The 20,073-nt window shown below is 42.0% G+C and overlaps 1 protein-coding gene across 26 annotated transcripts in view; it reads right to left on the bottom strand.

Moving 5' to 3' along the window:
* APBB2 (amyloid beta precursor protein binding family B member 2) overlaps nt 1–20,073 on the bottom strand; it is a 382,870-nt gene that overhangs the window by 176,029 nt on the left and 186,768 nt on the right. For all 26 annotated transcript variants that reach the window (XM_045474262.1, XM_045474245.1, XM_045474241.1 and 23 more), the window contains one exon: nt 13,097–13,912. In XM_045474262.1, coding sequence (XP_045330218.1) covers nt 13,097–13,912 — 816 coding nt within the window. The remainder of the gene's footprint in view (nt 1–13,096; nt 13,913–20,073) is intronic.

Genomic DNA, 20,073 nt, shown 5'->3' with positions numbered 1-20,073 from the left:
ATATTCCTCTCTTTTCCAGCTACATATGTGTATGAGACTGGCAGGATTTTCTTCATCTACTTCAGCCAAAACAATTTATGGAGACACAGGAAAGGTAGAAGCAGATAAGAGAATCCAGCTGCCTTCAATTAAACCATACAGGAGATTTTCAAATAAATAAAACAATATCACTCTTCTCACTAAATTGCTGTTGGCTTTGAAAAAACTGGTTGGTTTCACAAAACGTATTCTATTTTGTCAAATAATGACTTTGCTATTCTTTTTTAAATGAATAACTTTTAAAACATAATCTCCATTAAAATCTTTAATACAATAAGTATTGAGAGATATAATCTACATGAAAAAAAAGATCTTTGGGGCTCTCAATAATTTCTCGACATGTGAAAGGGGTCTTTGAGACCAAAAAAGTTTGAGGACACTGCCTTAGAGAATCTCTTCTGTTTTCTTCCAGGTTCTTTTTTTTTTTACTGTCCACCACTTCTTTTCCTCCCTGAACCCCATTTATCTTTCAATTCTGTCCTTTTGCCTCCATGCAGAAACGCCTTATCTGGAACTTCATGACCCTTATCTGTTCTGTTCTCCATACTTGGCAAAACTCTACCTGGTATCCCCTTCCTTCTGCAGCCTGCAGTCCAGTGTTACCTCTCGAACTGTGGTCAAGCACTAGCAATATCACTTGAAAGAGCTCGTTACAAATGTAGAATATCCACAATTAAAAATTTTCTTTAAAACATGCAGAATCTCAGGCGCCAGCCCAGACCCACGGAATTAGAATCTGCATTTCAACAAGATCCCCAGGAGATCTTCCTGCATACTCACATTTGAAAAGCCGAGGATTTAAAAAAAACAAAAAACAAAAAACAAAAGCAAAGCAGAGGATTTATGCATCGCCCTAATTATTGTGAATTTCCTGGAAGTAAATCGTTACCTTAAATTTGTTATACTGCTAGTAAGGAGTCCACTTGTTGTGATGAGCACCAGGTGCTGGATGGAAGTGTTGAATCATTGTATTATATACTTGGAATTAATATTATACTATATGTTAACTAACCAGGATTTAAATAAAAACTTAAAAAAATACAATTTACTTTTTATAACAGTCATTCACTGAAACATGCACACCTGTTGTACGAACTCTGGGAATTAACAGAACAACAAAAGCAAAACAGACTATATCCTGAAGAAGCTTCCCACCTCACAGCAAAGATAAGATAATAATGATGATGACAGCTAACATTTCAAAACACGCTTTCTGTGGGCCTGGCTTGTGCCAAGGGCTTTATGTAACAATCTAATGAGATAGGTTCTACTATTATTATTCCCACTTTAGGGATAAGAAAGCTGCGGCTCAGAGGTTAAGTAAGTGATTAAGTGGGATGAGCTAGGATATATTCCTCTAACACCCAGGAAGTGATGAATGCCAGGATATGGATGAAGAGATTTAAAAGAATCTTGAGGAAGGAGGCTGTGAGTTCTCTGAGGGAAAGATTACGTCTCAATCTGGGATTCACCCAGAGCAATAGCTCAGTTCCTTGCACGTCTAGGAACTCAGTAGGCATTCACTGGACTGAAAGTATGTTAAGTGGAGTAAGGAAACCTATCAACCTGACTAAGGGTATCCTAAAAATCAACCACCTAGATTTTACAAATCCAATAATCCTTAACTCCGTTGAAGATATAATAGACCTGAGGTGAAAATGCTTCTCTCTGATATATTATATATGGAGTCCCTTCTCTGACTCAGGGCTGTTGCTCTGTAACACACAGAAGAAAAGTCATCAGGGGACAGAGGGATAAGACATGAACTAAAAAGGTGACAGCCACCTGGAAATCCTGAAAGAAGCTGATGCTTGTTCTGGGTAAAGAAATGAAGGGCAGGAGGTCATGGAATGTCTCCCTTGTCCACGGTGAGCAAGGGATCAAAGGAAATGTTGGTCAGAGGTCTCCCCAAAGGACACACACTTGGAACAAATACAGAAGAGCAAAGTAAGAACTGGAGAGTCTGTCCATGTCTGAGAAGTGCTCCCGGAGACTTCCATCATCAGGTCTCTTCCCATGTCCAGCCCCTGAACTTCCCTTGCTACACCTCCCATCAGTCCCTACCCAACGATTTGGAGTTGGGGTCATCTCCACTCTCTCACTTTCTGACAACTCCACGTGGAGCTATGACCACATTTTCTTTAGAACATTCCAAGAAAAGGTTCTGTGGTTCTATTAATACTACTCTACATGCCTATTAGGGATTAAATATGCTTTCATGAGCCAGCCATCTTGTAGACCTTATATAACCTTCACCATACACTATCATTTATATGAGAAAAAGTGTCCTGGCAACAAACAAGCCATTTACAGGATGGAGATCCACCCTTATCATATTTCAGATGTACCAATTCAGTTCAATGTGAAGACTTCTTCAAATAACACCGAAGGAGAGCAATCAACTAACAATGTCCCTAACGATACTAAGCAAGAATGCTTTCCACGATTAAATTCAATCATATTCAAGAGAAAATCTATGGAAAGTTAAACAAAAAGAAAACACGAAAGCTCAAACAACAAATATCACCTCCCCTCTTAGGTACCAAGAGAAATGTTTCGGAGTGGGGGGGTCACCCCGTTCTCTTGCTTTCTGACCATTCCGTGTGGACTGCTGACCACATACGATTTTCTAATAGTCAAATGACTTGACTTTTCCAGTGAAGTGTTTGAATATGAAGATCTTATTTCACTGTTTTGCATCTAAGGGTTTTAATAATAGGGAAATACAGTATATAAATTATAAGGGTAATCATTAACTACCTTCACATTTACGAGAGCAAACTGCGTACATTAACTGGGTCAGACGTGAGGCACAAAATTTATGAACCACCCACATCCTAGCTTTTGAAAAGCTAATGTTTCCCCTCCTCTAACCAGATTAACAGATGGAGAACACTGAGAAGTCATCTAAAGACGTCTTTGGAAATTTCAAGCATGTTTTGCTTAACAGTTCATGTCACACTTTGTAATTCTAGCAGAAGGCATGGTACTGACACCAGAATGACTATGATCCCAGGACGTTGCTTCTATGGCACCAGCATGCAGCCCTACCTGGCAAGACCAACATTCCGCTAGTTAATTCTACCTTAATAGTTTCATGTGTATGTGGCAGCTGAGTCCACTGACACATACAGCCGGGGTCCCCAAGTCCAGTGCCTCAAGCTAGGAAGGACAGGACCCATCTCAACGGCTGCCACTGACTGTTGCCTCTTGGGCATTTGAGCCCAGTGTTGTGAGATTCCTGCATTTACAAGAAAAATGAGAAACCCATGTTTTTAAGTAATGAAAGCTCCCAATTTCTAGGCACTGGCTTCTAATTCAAAGTTTTCTAAAACATTGTTTACAGGACAAAACCTGTCTGAGGGTTGTCTGTACATTCTCCAGCACTGCCCATCTGTGACTTCTGAAGATTTCATGGCATCCTATTACCTTTGCATTGTCTTAAAGTCGTATCTCTTTCTATTATATTCTGCATAGCTCCCACGAAGATCCTGTGTGTTTGGTGAGCAATGTCTCTCAAACACAGGTAAGAAAAACATGGCTATTACCAATATCCCTGTCTGTTCTTAGGCTTTGATCCAAAGGAATAATTCCATCTCCATATGCCACATTCCCTGAACTGTCCTACCCTCAGAGCTCAGCCACATTGCTAAATTTGAAGCTGAACTATGTCTTTGTCGTGTTTTCCTGTCCTTTCCACACTTATTCCCTGTCTCAGTTGGTTTTATGATTTCAGATTCCCCAGGGTCAGTTCCACACATAGGTTTCCTTATCTCTACAGTGAAGAATTTGGACGAAGGAACCCCAAACCATCTTGAGGTCCCCCTGGCAGCATAGTTTGATCACTTATCAGTTCTCACAATACCTGCAAATGTAAGATCTCCTTCTTGAAAAATCTGAACATGATAATTCCTGCAAATATCCTCACATCTGGGGCGCCTGGGTGGCGCAGTCGGTTAAGCGTCCGACTTCAGCCAGGTCACGGTCTCGCGGTCTGTGAGTTCGAGCCCCGCGTCGGGCTCTGGGCTGATGGCTCAGAGCCTGGAGCCTGTTTCCGATTCTGTGTCTCCCTCTCTCTCTGCCCCTCCCCCGTTCATGCTCTGTCTCTCTCTGTCCCAAAAATAAATAAACATTGAAAAAAAAAATTAAAAAAAAAAAAAAATATCCTCACATCTCCTCTGTGCTGCATGTATTAAAAAATTACCTGTGAAGATATCTGTACTGGTGTTGAGTAGTTCCCCCCTCCCACCCACCCCCCAATCCATACCCTCTCAGAACCTCAGCATGTGACCTTATTTGAAAATAACCTTTGCAGATATAATCAGCCTAAGATAAGGTCATACTGGATTAGGGAGGGCCCTAAACCCAATGACTGGTGTCCTAAGAAGAAGGCCATGGGAAGACGTAGGCACAGACTGCAGTACCACAGCTATAAGCCAAAGAATTCCAAGCTCTGCCAGGAACCGTGGGAAGCTTGGGAGAGGCAAGAAGGGACCTTCAGAAGGAGCCCTCAAAAGCAGCCTGACCTGCTGACACTTTGATTCTGGACTTTTCAAACCATGAGAATAAATTTCTGTTGTTTTAAGCCACCAAGTATGTGGCAATTTGTTAATTTGTTACACCGGCCCTAAGAAACTAATAAAACATCTAAACATCTTTTCTTTTTTGCTTGTAAATTTAGGCTGCCTAGGATCTGGGCAGGGCCTGATCTGGGATAGGCTGTATCTCTTTACGCTTGCTGAGGTACTGACATATACAAGATGAAACAAAGAACACACAGACACATGTAAAAGGCACTCTTCATATGGTGAGGGCTGCGACCATGGGGATGAGAAACTGTATGGGAGCTATTTGCACTCACAGACTGGTTCTAACTTATTTCGAGGTCTCAGGCACCTATCACAGAACACAGAAGACGTTGCTAAAAACTGTGGGGCACCTGGGTGGCTGAGCCAGTTGAGCATCTGACTTCAGCTCAGGTCATGATCTCACTGTTCTCGAGTTTGAGCCCTGTATCGGGCTCTCTGCTGTCAGTGTGGAGCCTGCTTCAGATCCTCTATCCACCCCCCCCTCCTACCGCACCCCTCCCCGGCCTCTCAAAAATAAACATTTTTTTTTAAATGATCGGTATATGTATGTATACGTGAAGTAACAAAATAAAATGGATGAACTAATGAACAAAACCATGATGAGCAAATTCACAAACCCTTAAGCTGTTTGCTAACTTACATAGATAATACTGCTCAGTGAAAATCAAGGTAAGGTTGCAGATCTATTTCAGTTCCCCATGGATGTGGGTAAGTTCAGCTTACTGACTATGGATGTTTCTGCAACATCTTGGCTTTTAAAATCATAAGCCTCTCTATGACATATAATATAAGGTTCTTCTGTGAGGATAATGAGTCTGGGCAGACAGTTCATGATGAAATTTGGCCAGAAATTTTCAAGCCGCCAGTAATATTTTTATCTCTATGGTTCCACTGAATCACAATCTTAGTGGCTGCATACCCTCCATCAAGGGCACTAGGGCATCACCTGGCACCGCTGGGAGCACCTTCCACAGGACAGCTAGAGGACTCCACCCCTTCTCTTCCTAAGCAGCCACCCCGTTCACACTACACTCTCCCCAGAAGCTAAATAACTTGCCGAACTAAAAAAATAAATTTTATTTTCAAAATGCTAATAAAGCAAAGCAGAGTGGGGAAAGGGGCGCCTGGGTGGCTCAGTGGGTTAAGCATCTGACTCTCAATTTCAGCTCAGGTCATCATCTCAGGGTCATAAGATCAAGCCCTAGGTCAGGTTACATGCAGGTATGGACCCTGCTTGAGAGTCTCTCTTCCCCTCTCTCTGCCCCTCCCCTACTCTCTTGCACATAGACACATACACGCTCTCTCTAAAAAAAAAAACAAAAAAAGTGTGAAAAAATCACAAGTTAAACTTCTTTAGCAATTAATTAAAAAGAAAAGAAAAGAAAAAATAAATAAAAAGAGAGACTCTTTACTTTTTAACACTTCTAGGGTCAATGCCCTGCTCGGATCTCCATCTGATGTCTATTCAGTCCCCAGCACAGGTAAATTTAAGTACCTGAACTTCCACATCCCTATCAACTGGAGAGGGAGCCAGTTGATAGGGCATCCCTATCAACTGAAGTTTCCTCCTCCTGGCAGGTAGAACACCCTCCCTCTATCCCACAGCACCCTGGCCTCTCACAGTCCTTCCTGGTCCTTTGGCATGTATCCACTGTCTTGTGCTCACTGCGACGGTTAGGCTTTTGCTACCACTCATTTCATTGTATTTATCTTTTTGTTTCCTGAAGTATAATACTTAAAAATTTTTTTTAATGTTTAGTTTTTGAGAAAGAGACAGACAGAGACAGAGCATAAGTGGGGGGGGGGGGGGGGAGCAGAGAAAGAGGGAGACACAGAATCCAAAACGGGCTCCAGGCTCTGAGTTGTCAGCACAGAGCCCCACACAGGGCTCGAACTCACGAATCTCGAGATCAGGACCTGGGCTGAAGTCGGGCACTTAACCAACTGAGCCACCCAGGCAACCCCCTGAAGTATAACACTTTATCATGAAAGAGCAACCAAAAACTATCTTGCATATTCAAGTGAATACTTTTTCTTTCTTTTTTTTTTTTTTTGTCTAGAACTTTCCAAAAATACTTAATTGAGCAAAATCACTTTCTTCCCTAAGTTCATGGGATGAGATAAAAAAAAATTTCTATATCTTACCCCAAGGTACAAAGTCTAATTTGGAAATCACACCATTTACCCCAGAACACAGTGTGTCCGAGCTATTCTGGAAACATCTCACATCTGTCTTCCTGAATTCCTCCTGTCACATCATGGAACTCTCAACTGAGAAGACAAGACAGGAAGCCTAGTGAATCACCCAAGGATATTTAAGAGATTAAAAGTAATCCAACAGGGCAAACCAGCTGAAAGCTAGGCCTCTCCTATATCCTGGAATTATATTTTCAAGGGATGGGAGCTTTTGAAAAGCAATTTAAAAATCATTTATAGTTGAAATTACCAGAAAACAAGTGACACAGAATGAATACTTAAAAGAAGTTTCTGGGGCGCCTGGGTGGCTTGGTCGGGTAAGCGGTTGACTTCGGCTCAGGTCATGATCTCTCGGTCCGTGAGTTCGAGCCCCGTGTCGGGCTCTGTGTTGACAGCTCAGAGCCTGGAGCCTGTTTCAGATTCTATGTCTCCCTCTCTCTGACCCTCCCCCGTTCATGCTCTGTCTCTCTCTGTCTCAAAAATAAATAAACGTTAAAAAAAAAAAAATTTAAAAGAAGTTTCTGAAAGCATTCATAGTATAAACTTATCCAAAGTTCTATCACTCTTAAGCTAAGGCCAGAGATAAGTGCTGCCAATTATGCTGACATAATTCGGTTTGTGCCTCGGCTTTCCCCCTTGCCCACTAACCAGCTTGCAACAGAGGTCCACTTTGCTGGCCTCTCACTGGAAACCAATCAACGTGTGACATCAAAGGATTCAAACTCTCCAGCGACACGGATCAATTTGTAGCACCAGGCCAAGTGGAACAGCAAGTGAAATCGAAGTGGCCTCTTTCCTTGGCACTGGCCTTTCTGACTCGCAGACCCATGGACTCAGATATGAGCAATGTTTGTGGTAGACTGAGTGACTGGCCCCAATACTCCATCCCTCCCAGGAGCTTAGAATATAAATAAGAATCAGCCTATCCGGGTACTCTTCACAATGATGGTTTACAAGCTGCGCTTACTTTTTCTGTTTCTGTAGATGTGCTCATTGATAAAGCAAACCTCAGAGAGCATACATGTTTATCATCCAGCTCCAGCTATCCACGCAGCAAACAGATAACATTCATGCAGACTTTTACTATGTGTTACGTTCTCTTTGAAGAGGTTCACATCCACACGTCATGAGGAGCTGGCTCCTGCTTTCACAGGACTCTATGTCTGTGAAAGTTTCAAGTAAGGTTACAAACTCTTCAGGGGAACGTGATAAAAGAAATCTGAAAACATGTCTCCGGTGTACGGAGAAAGGGCTTTCAATAACTCAGAGGGACTTGAAAGGTTTCACACAGGAGACAACATTTGAACAAAATCTCCGTTGTTTGTAAGAATGGAAAGACCCTCTAAAATACAATTTTCCATTTCCCAGATTCTCAAGATGACTACTCCACACATATCCAGTTTAAGAAGATTAAATCTCATATATTCAGGCTCTGGAGGTCACATACCTACGTCTCAAGACTGTGGTTGGTACAGTGGAAAAACACTGGATGCTGTGTCTGAAGACGTTGATTCAAGTCCCATCATGGCCACCTGGGTACGAGAAAGTGCCACGAACAAGGTTCTATGGGCACATGGTAGGCCCAGAGGATTTCCCTGTGCCTTTCCTAATAACTGGTTTTCCAGCCTCACCTATTACGAGGCAACATCATCAATTAAGTTATAAAATATGTACCTAACATCAAAATCAGACATTGATTACGCTATAACACCAAATGATTTACTGAATAAATCAGGGCCATTTCGGGATATGAGGATGGTGTCCGGCTTTATTCAGTTAATCATTACTGATTTACTAAGTTCACCTGCTATATTTCGGGCACTGACAATACAAATGCAAAGATGAAGACAACCCAATCCCCGCCCTTAGGGTACAGAAAGTTCTAAGCAAAATCAGAGTCCAAAACATAGGTAATTCATAATTAAGGAAGAAGCAAATTTTTATATTCCATTGCTAAAGTGGTAATGGTAATCGCTAATAATAATAAACACTAATATTTATTAAACTCTTGCAGTATGCCAGACATTGTTCTAAGAGTCATTTGAAAATGCTATCACTTAATGTCATGGTTGGTGTAAGCCTGACCCTGCTATCACCCCCACTTTACACATGAAAGTCTATGTGAACTGCCTGTCTGTAACCAAGCTGGGATGAAATTTTCAGTGAGGAGTTAATGAAGCATTAGGCCCAAGGTCCCACCATCTAGAGTTTGTTTTCTCCGTGTATATCCTGCCTTTGCACACATTAGTAACAAACCATCTTTTGGCATGGCTATTCCACAAGATCCACCTAGTTTCATACTCTGTATCTTCAATTTTATTAAGCCCGAATTAGACCTAAGTTAAATGTTGGTATCAAGTTACTGAAACCTGTACCAAACTGGATCAAAATGTCATATATTTCAAAACTGTTCATGAAACAAACATAAAACACCAGGTAACTACACACAATATGACCAGGCTGTATTTATCTGAGTCAACCTACTTACCTGGGACCATGGACGGAAATGTATTTCTGGCAAAATGCTAATGGATTACAAATTCTCACCTTCAAGTACCAAAATGATGCAACCCTTTCTTTTAGAATGGGAGTCAAGGCATGCTTTTGAACTTTTGTAAACTCCTATGAAACTCAGTAATATCACAGATGCTTTTCTTTTTCCTAATAGGCTCTTGTTTTCTCAGAGGACAGACTCCACAGGAGGAATAAGAAAGTAGTCAATTTCTGGGTTAGGCAGTGCATTTTACTTTATAAATAGGAGTCTAACTTGGAAAAGAATGCCCCTAAGAGGCAGAAACGAGTCTGTTCTCTTTTTCTAGGCTCCCCAAAGCACAGTCTACAATCCAAAGATACTTGTGTCATGATTTAGTCACAAAACACACACCACTGTGATGAGTATTTACTTAACACACAGCAGATGAGCAAATACATATACCTGGCAACTAGTATCTTACAAAATATTTGCTCTTATTTCTTCTTTTCTTTCAATAGTATTTGTGTTTGTTACATACAAAAACATGTATATATTATACGAACCATATATAAGGAACACTGAATTTACCATTGTAAGTGAAACAGGCAATGTTTAATTTAAAACTGATTGTGATCACGGTAAACACTATGTTTCACTGGACCGATGGAATCATAAGAAATACAAATTGTGAAAAATCGTTTATTTTATTTTACTCACTAATTTATGTAGTGCTCACTACCTGAAACTCAGATCATGAAGTAAAGAGGTTTCTTTTCAGTAGAAGTTCACAACTGGCTATGAGGAAATTCCAAAAGTATTCCCGCAAACTATTGATACTAATGCTTGGAGACAATGCACCATGCTGAACTCTGTGCAGAGACCCCAAAGTGACCATACGTTGAACCACGGCACGCTTTTGGTTCCAGCATGTTTTTAAAAAACTCAATCTCGCTGCTTTAGAGTCGCAACACATTCTTTTGAGCATATTTGATTCAAAATGTCTATCCTTAGCCGCTTATTAGGGGCATCACCATATTATCAATCTTCCTTTAACATTTGAAGGTCTTGGGAAGCCTGGTGGCTCAGTGGTTGAGCAACCAACTCTTGATTTCGGCTCAGGTCATGATCCCAGGGTTGTGGAATCGAGCCTCAAGACGGGCTCCAGGCTGGGCACGGAGCCTGTTTTTAAGATTCTCTCCCTCTCCCTCTGCCCCTCTCTTGCTCACATGTGCACACGTACACACGCTCACTCACTCTCGAAAAAAAATTTTTTTGAAGGCCTTCAAAACTGACTTTAAGAGAGAAAAATGAATGTATCCCTTCACTGTGTCAGAAAGCTCTAACCAAGTTTACACTATGTGCCAAGCACTGCAATGGGCTCTACACAGAAACACAACAGAAAGTAATGCCAGGACCTGAGCAGATGAGTGGCGAGCAGAGGGGACCCCAGAAAGGTTTCCTGGAGAGAGTCAGCGCAGATGGAACAGAGTGCGCGTGTTCAGCTTGGATTTCGTGAGCTCCACAGGCCCTCGCTGACACCAGCACTCAACAGAGTGGACAGAAATTATTTCTGTGGACAGAAATAATCCAAATACTCAGCAGTGAGGGAATCATTAAATAAACCACTGGAGCTTGAATATGGTGGAATAGCACGCCCGACACTTTAAAAATCTGAGGTAGAAAAATGGCATGTCCTCACATGCACGACTCTACAAAATATATCTAAGAAGAAAAAGCAAATCATTCATAAAACTGCCTAATGTAAGTAATTTTTTTCTGGTTTTAACTTTTTATTATGAGAATTTTAAAGACACAAAATTAGAGACAACAGAATAATAAACCCTTATGTACCAATCTTTAACATTTATCAGCTTATGGTCAATTCTGTTTCTTCTTTTTATCCCTACCTCAATTATTTTGGAGAAAATCCCATACACAATATTATTTATATTAGTTTATATTATATCATAGCATACTATTGTATGTTAGGATATATCTTTTAAAGATCTTTAAAAATACCATTATCATACAATATGGGTAAATTTTAAATTTATTATAAATGTGGGTATATGCCTAAAATGCTTTCTGAAAGTACATGCTTAAAACAAAAAGATGGTGGCCATTGCTGGAGAAAGGGTCTAGAGTGAGGAACCGTGGAGACTTTACTGTTCATTTAATACCATTAACACTTAACATTTGCCTACAACAGAAAGTGCCGTGCCTGGAAGAGCAGCAGAAAAGGCCGCCGAGGTGGGCCTTATTGGCCACTGAAAACAGGAAGTGGAGTTTGGATAGGAGATACTCAAGGAGTCCTTTATGTAGATTCAAACACTAGCAGGTGACAGTGTCTATCAGCGATAGGATATGAATCCTCTCAATGGGTAAAAAGTAATAGCTGTGAACTCAGTAACATTACCAGACATAATTATGCTTCCAGTAATGTGCAGGTCCAGACATTCAGGAGACGAAATGGACTCATCTCAACCTCCCTAATGCCATATCCAGCTACAGCAGGCTCATGAAATCCATCATTTAAAGCACTGCAATTTTAAAGGGCACTTCAAAAACACTTTTTTTTTAAAACAAGTTAATGTCTTCACTGTCTCCTTCTCTTTTCCTTATCTACAGTCCTTGTAATTTCTGTGCCTTATAGGTTGCAAAAATGTTATTTCCTTCCGTGGTGGCACTATCTGTTATATTTACAGCACGTTAAGGTAATCTTGGAACCCACTAGGATAGTTGCCGGGCTGCAGGGTTATGTTAGAGAAAGAAGCCTTTGTGAGTGCTTATTTATATTGAATTTAGCTCCAACAAAGTGCTCCACGTGTTGTTGTTGTTTTTAATGTTTTATTTATTTTTGAGAGAGAGTGTGCGAGCAGGGCAGGGGCAGAGAGAGAGGGGAACAGAGGATCCGTGCTGACAGCAGAGAGCCTGATGTGGGGCTTGAACTCATGAACCATGAGTTCATGGCCTAAGCCAAAGTCAGGTGCTTAATCAACTGAGAGCCTCCAAATGCTCCACATGTTTTAATCTTAAAATCAGTGTAATGGGGAAGCTATGAGAAGATGATGGAAAGTAGCTGGCTTTTAGAACCCTGTTCATTTCTGTCCCAATTGTGACTCTCTGACAAGCCCTAAGATGTTACAGATATAGACAAAAGTCAAGAAAGACTGGTCTCAATTAGACTAGTTCAAATCCTGAACTTCTGAATATCTAAAAACAACAACAACAAACACCACCACCTTCTTACTTTAAAACATCACATGAACAAGGCTAATAAAATGTTTCCCAGTAAAGGTCAAAGGGAAATGTCTATAATGAATAGGCTTTTAAATTTTTTAAACCTCTAACTTTTCATTAGTTCGAGCTTAAATAAGTTCCAAGAACTTTAAAATAGTTGGTTTTTATAATTAGGTTATACACTGTCCCCTGCAACTGCATTTCTTTTATTATTTTGCTTAACAAAACCCAGCATTTCTAGACAGCACATAGAAATAGTTCATCTACGCACAGGCGGTATGATTTCTAAACAGATGATGTTTTACTATGCTTAACACCAAGGACCCATTTCTCTTACAAAAATGCTTACCAGGTCAAACAACTTACGTAAGAACTGAAATGAAACCATTGAGAAATCTAGCAATATTTTGCACACCAACTGCCTAATTTTACCCCAAGAGGCTGATGTTCTTTTCCGCCCGCAAATGACTTTTCTCGGTCTGACTAGAGATTAATTCCATCAACAACTGAAAACACCAAAAGAAAGTGTCACCACAGCCTGTACCCTTCCCGGCGGTACCTGTTTCATCCGGGGAACTGGGTGAGGCACTGTCCTGGGACAGTGTCGTCCAGCTGGACTCCTCATCGCTCGGTGCCAGGTTCTGAATCCGGTGCAGGGCGCAGTCGGTTTTGGCCCCCGTTTTGGGATGATCTTTCTTGGTCTCTGGGCTGGATGACACGGTGGCCACTTGACCATCTTCGGGGCTGAACTGGGCTTTGTTTGGTTTCTGTGGGAGTGCTTCGCCATTCCCGATGACGGTGGAGGCCTGGTCCTGGCCCGGCTGGGGCTTCTCTTCCACACCCCCGTGCTCGTTGCCTAAGTTCTGCTCTAATTCTCTAGTTGAGGTTTCCAGGTCTGCATAGTAATTTAGGAAGCTCTTGGTTCTCCTGGGTTGGGAGGGTAAAATTTCACAGCCTGAGGAATCGTGTGGGTGGGGCTCTTTGCCCTCTAACTTCTCAGAAGTTATGTTGATGACTGCAGTGGGGCTGACATTTTTGTTGGGGTCCTGCTGCCCTTGTTCTGCAGCCTTCCGGAGCTGGTTCTCGCCATTTTTCACCAGCTTGATGTTGGCAGAGCCGTTTCCCAGCAGAGGCTGTGCAGCTGGGTCGGAGAGGCCCATTGCCACCTGGATGTTAGTTAGTGCATATTTTTTCCTGCATTTGGGGGGTGTGCTGTTCTTGGTTTCCGTGTGTTTTATTTCAGCATTCAACAGTTCATTGTGGGAGGAACGGAGATTAAGGGTATTTGGTGGTGTGGCTGGACTGTTCCGATTCGTGATGTCTGTGGTTCCGCTGCTGGCCATAAACACTGCCAAAGTGTCTACACCTGAGTCAGCTGGAAAAAAAGAAAACTAGTCATTAGCTGCCTGGCAGGATTAAACTGCTTAGCATACAGAGTAAGCAGACATTTTTATATAAAAAATTGAAAGAATTAATGCTTCCATTGCATACCTCCTTATAGAATTGACTCATTTTCCTCTTTATTTTCACTGTTCACTCATACATTAAATAGGAACAAATAAAAGCCTTAATGTAGACACACGAAATCCAATTTATAGAAAAGCTGAGAGGTCAGAGGGTCCAAATTTTACTTAGAATCTCCCTCTTGAATTCATATAAAAGCATTTTCTGTCGGTGACTGGTCTTCATTTTTCACAACCTTAAAAATCATGCCCTTCTAAACATTTACACCGCATTTCTATTCTGCAGTTCCTTTGGGCAACAACAACAAAAAAAGTTGCTGAAAAATCCTCTGGGGCTCCAGCTTTCTTAGTTAACCTGAAAGGTTACCGTTCAATGATGTACCCATACATCTAAGGTAATTTTTCTCAACCATGTTTAGAAATTGTGTTCTGGATGCCTGGAAAAATCAAATCGCCGTTGTAGTTTGCTAATATCTTCGTGAATATTTTTGACCTGGGCTTAGTGTTTGTACTAAACAGAAATTTTGGAGAAATGGCCCAGTTGCTGGAGAATGTACACACACATAAAACTATTACTAATAAGGTAGCGCTGAGCCCTTGGCTACTGATGCGTTAGAGCTCCCAAAGGAGTCTGAATATATTCCACTGAATTAAAACACAGACTCAGCTGTTTGCAGTCACCATGTGCCCTTGCAGGACTCCTAGGAAACTACCTGACAGTTGCATTTATCTCAAATATTGTTCATACCATCTGTGATTTATTCCATGTGTCTCTTGCTAGGAAGAAAGAAAGGTTTCTCAGACTGGAAGGGAATAAAATTCATCATCAAGAATTCCTAAGGTTTCACGTTTCTCACTCTATGAAGAATGACTCCCTTCTTATCTGATCCTTTGTCCTCCACAGAGACCTCAGTGACTTTACACCAGCAGATGAACCAAAGCAACAGCTCTGGTTCATGGGGTTACAGAAAGGAGTTTTTGTTTTTTAAAGATTAGATTCTTAGTGATGTTTTATTGCTTATAAGCTAGAAACACAGAGGCCAGCCGAGAAGGGAAAAGTGGAAACACAGAAGAGAAACAGACGAAAAAGACAGAATCCAGGTGACAAGAGGAAGGACCACAGCGGATGTGAGAGTCAGCCTTGGCCAAGACAAGGGATACTTCTTCACATGAGAAGGAAGGAAAGGGAGTAAGGATGGGGACAGGCCCATATACTATTGCAGTGACATAAAACCGAGGAAAAGCAAAACTGACAGCCTCAATTTTCTCTGTGAAAGTAAAGTCTTCCCCTGAGGGGAAGCAGGGTAGGGGACATAAGGAGAGAAACAAGAGTCCAGAAAAGTCACGCGGGAGAAACACAGAGTTGGTGACTTTCTAAAAGAAATTTGAGGTTTGATGGCATAAGAACAGACACACAGATCAATGGAACAGACCAGAGAGCCCAGAAATAAACCCATGCATCTATGGTCAACTTTGTTAACTTATAACAAAGGAGCCAAGAATAAGCAATTGGGAAAGGACAGTCTCTTCAATACAATGGTGTTGGGAAAACTGGACGGCCACATGCAAAAGAATGAACCTGGACCATGACCTTATCCCATATACAAACATTAACTCAAACTGGATTAAAGACTTGAATCTAAAACCATAAAACTCCTAGAAGAAAACAGGCAGTAAGCTCCTTGACATGGGTCTTGACAATGGTTTTTTGGATTTGACACCAAAAGTGAAGCAACAAAAACAAAACTAAACAAGTGGGACTACATCAACCCCCAAATCTTCTGCACAACAAAGGAAACCATCAACAAAATGAAAAGGCAACCTAGAGAATGGGAGGGAAAAACAAAGAAACAGTCACAGAGGGGGATGTGATCAAGGTGGCAGGAGTGGGGAAGTGAGCAGATGAGGAATGCTCTCTGGGTGTGGCCCAGACAGGGCAGGGAATAGAGTTGGGAAGAGGGAGGAGAGCTGGGAGGAAAAGGCGGAGGAATCAGAGATCTCCAAAAGGTCAGGGAACAGGAGTCACAGGAACAAGGAAATGTTCTCAACCCCAGCCGCACGCAACCCTTGGGGAGCTTTTAAAACATACAGAAGGCTAGGGGCACTTGGGTGGCTCAGTTGGTTGAGCATCTGACTCTGGAGTTCTTCTCAGGTCATGATCTCACAGTTCATGGGATCGAGCTCTGCATGAGGCTCTGCACTGACAGCGTAGAGCCTGCTCGGGATTCTTTCTCCCTCTCTCCCTGCCCCTCCCCCAGTCTTGTGCTCACGTGTGTGTGCAACTCTCACCTCTCTCTCACACGATAAACAAACAAACAAACAAACAAACTTTGTTAAAAAAAGACTAAGCCCACCCCTAAAGACACCCTCAAAGGCCATGATTCAATCAGTCTGGGAATGGGCACAGTGGGGATAATAAAATGTTCTCTGGGTGACTCCAATGTACAGCCAAGGCTTAGAACCACTGGAACAAGGAAGTGAGAGGCTTGGAAGAAAAAGATGACATATATCCAAGTTAATGATTTCAGAGGCACTTGAAACACTCTGGTCACGCCCGCCATGTTCCTTGTCCTTGCACACATTCTCGGCATCCTTCCCTCCTGTCTGGAAAAATTCTACTTTACCTTTAAGATTCAAGGTAGCTATCACCTATTTGTGAAGCATCTTCTTGCTCCTCCAGGCAGATTCAAGGGCTCCTTCTCCTACACTCCCAAACCCTCATCAACTTGTCTCTATATAGCATCATCCACCCTGCTTTAGACTTCCAGCAACCAGAACAGCAGTGTAGTACACAGTAGGTACTCAGAAGTTTATGGAATCATCGAATAAAATGAAAAAAAAAAAAACAAACCCAAAAAAACAACCAAGTGTTTTGTTAACATCTCAAGAAATGTTTACATTAGAAGCCTATCTTTACTCAAGCTTTTATCCCATGTAACAGCTAAGCATGATTTAAAATAAAATCTTTTAGGGGCACCTGGGCAGCTCCGTCACTTAAGTGTCCAACTCTTGATTTCAGCTCAGGTCATGATCTCACAGTTGGTGAGATCAAGCCCCGTGTCGGGCTCTGTGCTGACAGTGCAGAGCCTGCTTGGGATTCTGTCTCCCTCTCTCTGACCCTCCCCTGCTCACTCCCTATCTCGCTCTCAAAATAAATGAATGAATAAATGAATGAATGAATCTTAAAATATTTCAATATTCTATCCAGACCAACTTATTTTGCTCCTCAGTCTTGGCTCAAGAAAATTCGTGCTCAATTCTGCTGTAACTCTCTAAAGAAAAAAGGCTATTTAGAGTCAAAAGTCTGTTTTGTGACCCAGAACAGACTGGTATACTTCTCTGCCAGACATGATTTCTCATCAGCTGTCATCCTACTAGCTCAGAGTTGTACGTGCTTTGGTCTGAACAGCATTCAGGCCCAGCTGAGGCTCTCGTGCACACGGCACAGCGCTCCGGTCACCACTGTGACCCCCGGTACCTATTTCCGGGCCTTCCTCTGTTTCCTCTCTTCCTCGTATTTACCACCTGCATCAGTAGTAACAATGAACAGAAGAGAATCACGTATGATGGGAAACAGCAACACGATAGTAATATAAATGTTAAAAATTATGGAGAAAAACTAGCGCTCTGTGGATATAAACGTGAAAAGATGACTATGTTCCTCTTCTATCCTAGGACCACTCTCTCGCACCTACCTTTTGCTCTATCTGTTCTACATGTAGGACATTTTAGCCTGCTTTCCCCGATACTAACACCATACTGAGACTCAAAAGTCAGTGCCATTCAAGGCACTTCCATTTATCTTTGCCTGATTTTACTATAGATTCGAGATCAAAAACTAGTTTGTCTAATATTCCCTTTAATTTGGGGGGGGGGGGGGCGGTGGTGTGTGGACGGAGCTAAATCCACCAACACATGGGTTAGGCCCTAAGTGAGGATTCAAGACATTGCTACTCCACATTTTCCAGACTGGAAACACTGAAACAGCCCTCCATGAGTTTCTCACCTACTGCATTCTGCCCATTTTCCTGGAAGTGTTTCTCCAGGAAATCGGGTTTCCCCTTCCCACCTCCTCCACACCTGCTTTCAGGCCCTCATCATCACTTACCAGTTCCTTCTAAATCTCTAAGCGTAAAGGCTCTGCAGTCTACTCTGACACATTTTGCCCTGTATCATTCTAAGAACAAACTGATCACATAGCCCTCCTGCTTAAAAACATCTACTGGCTCCCTACTGTTCAAATTCAGCTCACTCTACACAAGCCACCTCAAATTCTCCTATGCTGGTCTCAAATCTGCCCTTCCAGTCCCATCTCTTGCCACCGCACCTCCCCATGTTTTCTACACCACAGCCACAATCTACCTTCCTGACAATGCCAACCCCTTCTCAAGTTCCCCCTCTGCACAGAGTCTGTTTCCTCTGGCCTGGAATGTTCTTTGTCCTCCTCTCTCCTAGCCCCACCCTAGACCCCCGCCTGAAAGCTCCTTTATAAATCCTTCAAAACACGGTTCCTTTAGCCTTTCTCTGATTCCTATACACAATGATGGCTGCCTTCCCTCTCCGCTAGGATGTAACAGGCTGTTCGTATCAGTACTTCTATTCTATACTGTAAATGTCAACTGAGATGTCTATCTCTCCTTCCAAACTGTAAGTCCCTGAGGGTGGTGACTCTTTTGTTCATTTTTTAGGATAGTTTTATTGAGATATAATTTACATGTCACAAAGCTCACTTTCAATGTACAATTCAGGGGTGTTTAGCAAATTCACAGAGTTGTACATACATCACTACAATCTAATGGCAGAATTCTGTTATCAGCCCAAAAAGAAACCCTCCACTCAGCAGTCACCCTCTATTCCTTCACCCCCCCGCCCCGCCCCAGCCAACCACTAATCTACTTTCTGTCCTTATAGCCTTGCCTCTTCTAGACAGTTCACATAAACAGAATCATATGACACGTGGTCTTTTGTGACTGGCTTTCCTCACTTAGCGTGTCGGGGTTCATCCATGTTGTAGTATGTATCACTGCTTTATTTCTTTTTATGGCCAAATCATAATCCATTGCATCAACAGACCATATTTCATTTATCTATTTACCAGTTAACGAACATTTGGGTTGTTTCTACATTTTAGCTATTACAAATAATGCTGCTACAAACATTCATGTACAAGCTTTTGTGTGAACATATGTTTTTAATTCTTCTGGGTGTACATTCAGGAGCAGAACGGCCAATTATATTTATATTATATTGCTGGTTATATAATGAAATACACTTGACCTTTGAGGACTTGTAGACTGCTGTCCAAAGCAGCTGCACCAGTTTACATTCCCATCAGCAGTGTATGAAGGTTCCAATTTCTCCACAACCTCCCCAACACTCATTTTTGTGTCTTTCTTAAGATGGCCATCCAAGTAGGTATGAAGTGGCACCTCACTGTCGTTTTGCTTTGCACCTCCCTTTCATTTTTAAATTTTCCGAACCTCCAGTACCTTTCACAAAACCTGGCATGTAAGAGTACTCAATAAATGTCTGATTCATTAACCCATTCACCCATTCGTTAACTAAATATCCATCGAGCATCTGCTATGTGCAAGTTGCTCTTCTCAAGGCCACGAACATTACAGTGCACGACATAAGCAAAATGAATGAGGACTGGATAAGCAAATGCCAGTAACCCTGAGACTCTTCAGTACAGAAGTGGTTCTGCCTCTCCTGGATTTCTGGTGGTTGGACGGGGCCCCAAGACTTTGCCATCACTTCTACATCTATTCATCATGCTGTTATGAAGCTCCGCGTCAATTCAGGAGGATCATTTCCTATTCTAGAGCTAGGTGTAAGCTGAGTTCAGAGTGTGACAAGAGCTAATATTATTACTGCCATCGCTCTGCATCCACATGGAGAAACATCTGTTATAGCCTGGCAAGGATGTCTCCTTATCTGGTACCAGCCCCACAATTTTTCTTGGGGAATCAACATTTCTACATGCTAATTCCTTCATTAAACAGAACTTCTGGTGTGCATGACCATGCAGTAGATACGGTTCTAACTGCTAAGGTTACAGCAGCGAGCAAAC

This window comes from Leopardus geoffroyi, chromosome B1 (genome assembly GCF_018350155.1).
Source record: "Leopardus geoffroyi isolate Oge1 chromosome B1, O.geoffroyi_Oge1_pat1.0, whole genome shotgun sequence".
In the NCBI taxonomy this organism is placed as follows: Eukaryota; Metazoa; Chordata; class Mammalia; order Carnivora; family Felidae; genus Leopardus; species Leopardus geoffroyi.
Note: the sequence above shows the minus strand (reverse complement) of the source record. Positions and strands in the feature narration are given on the sequence as shown.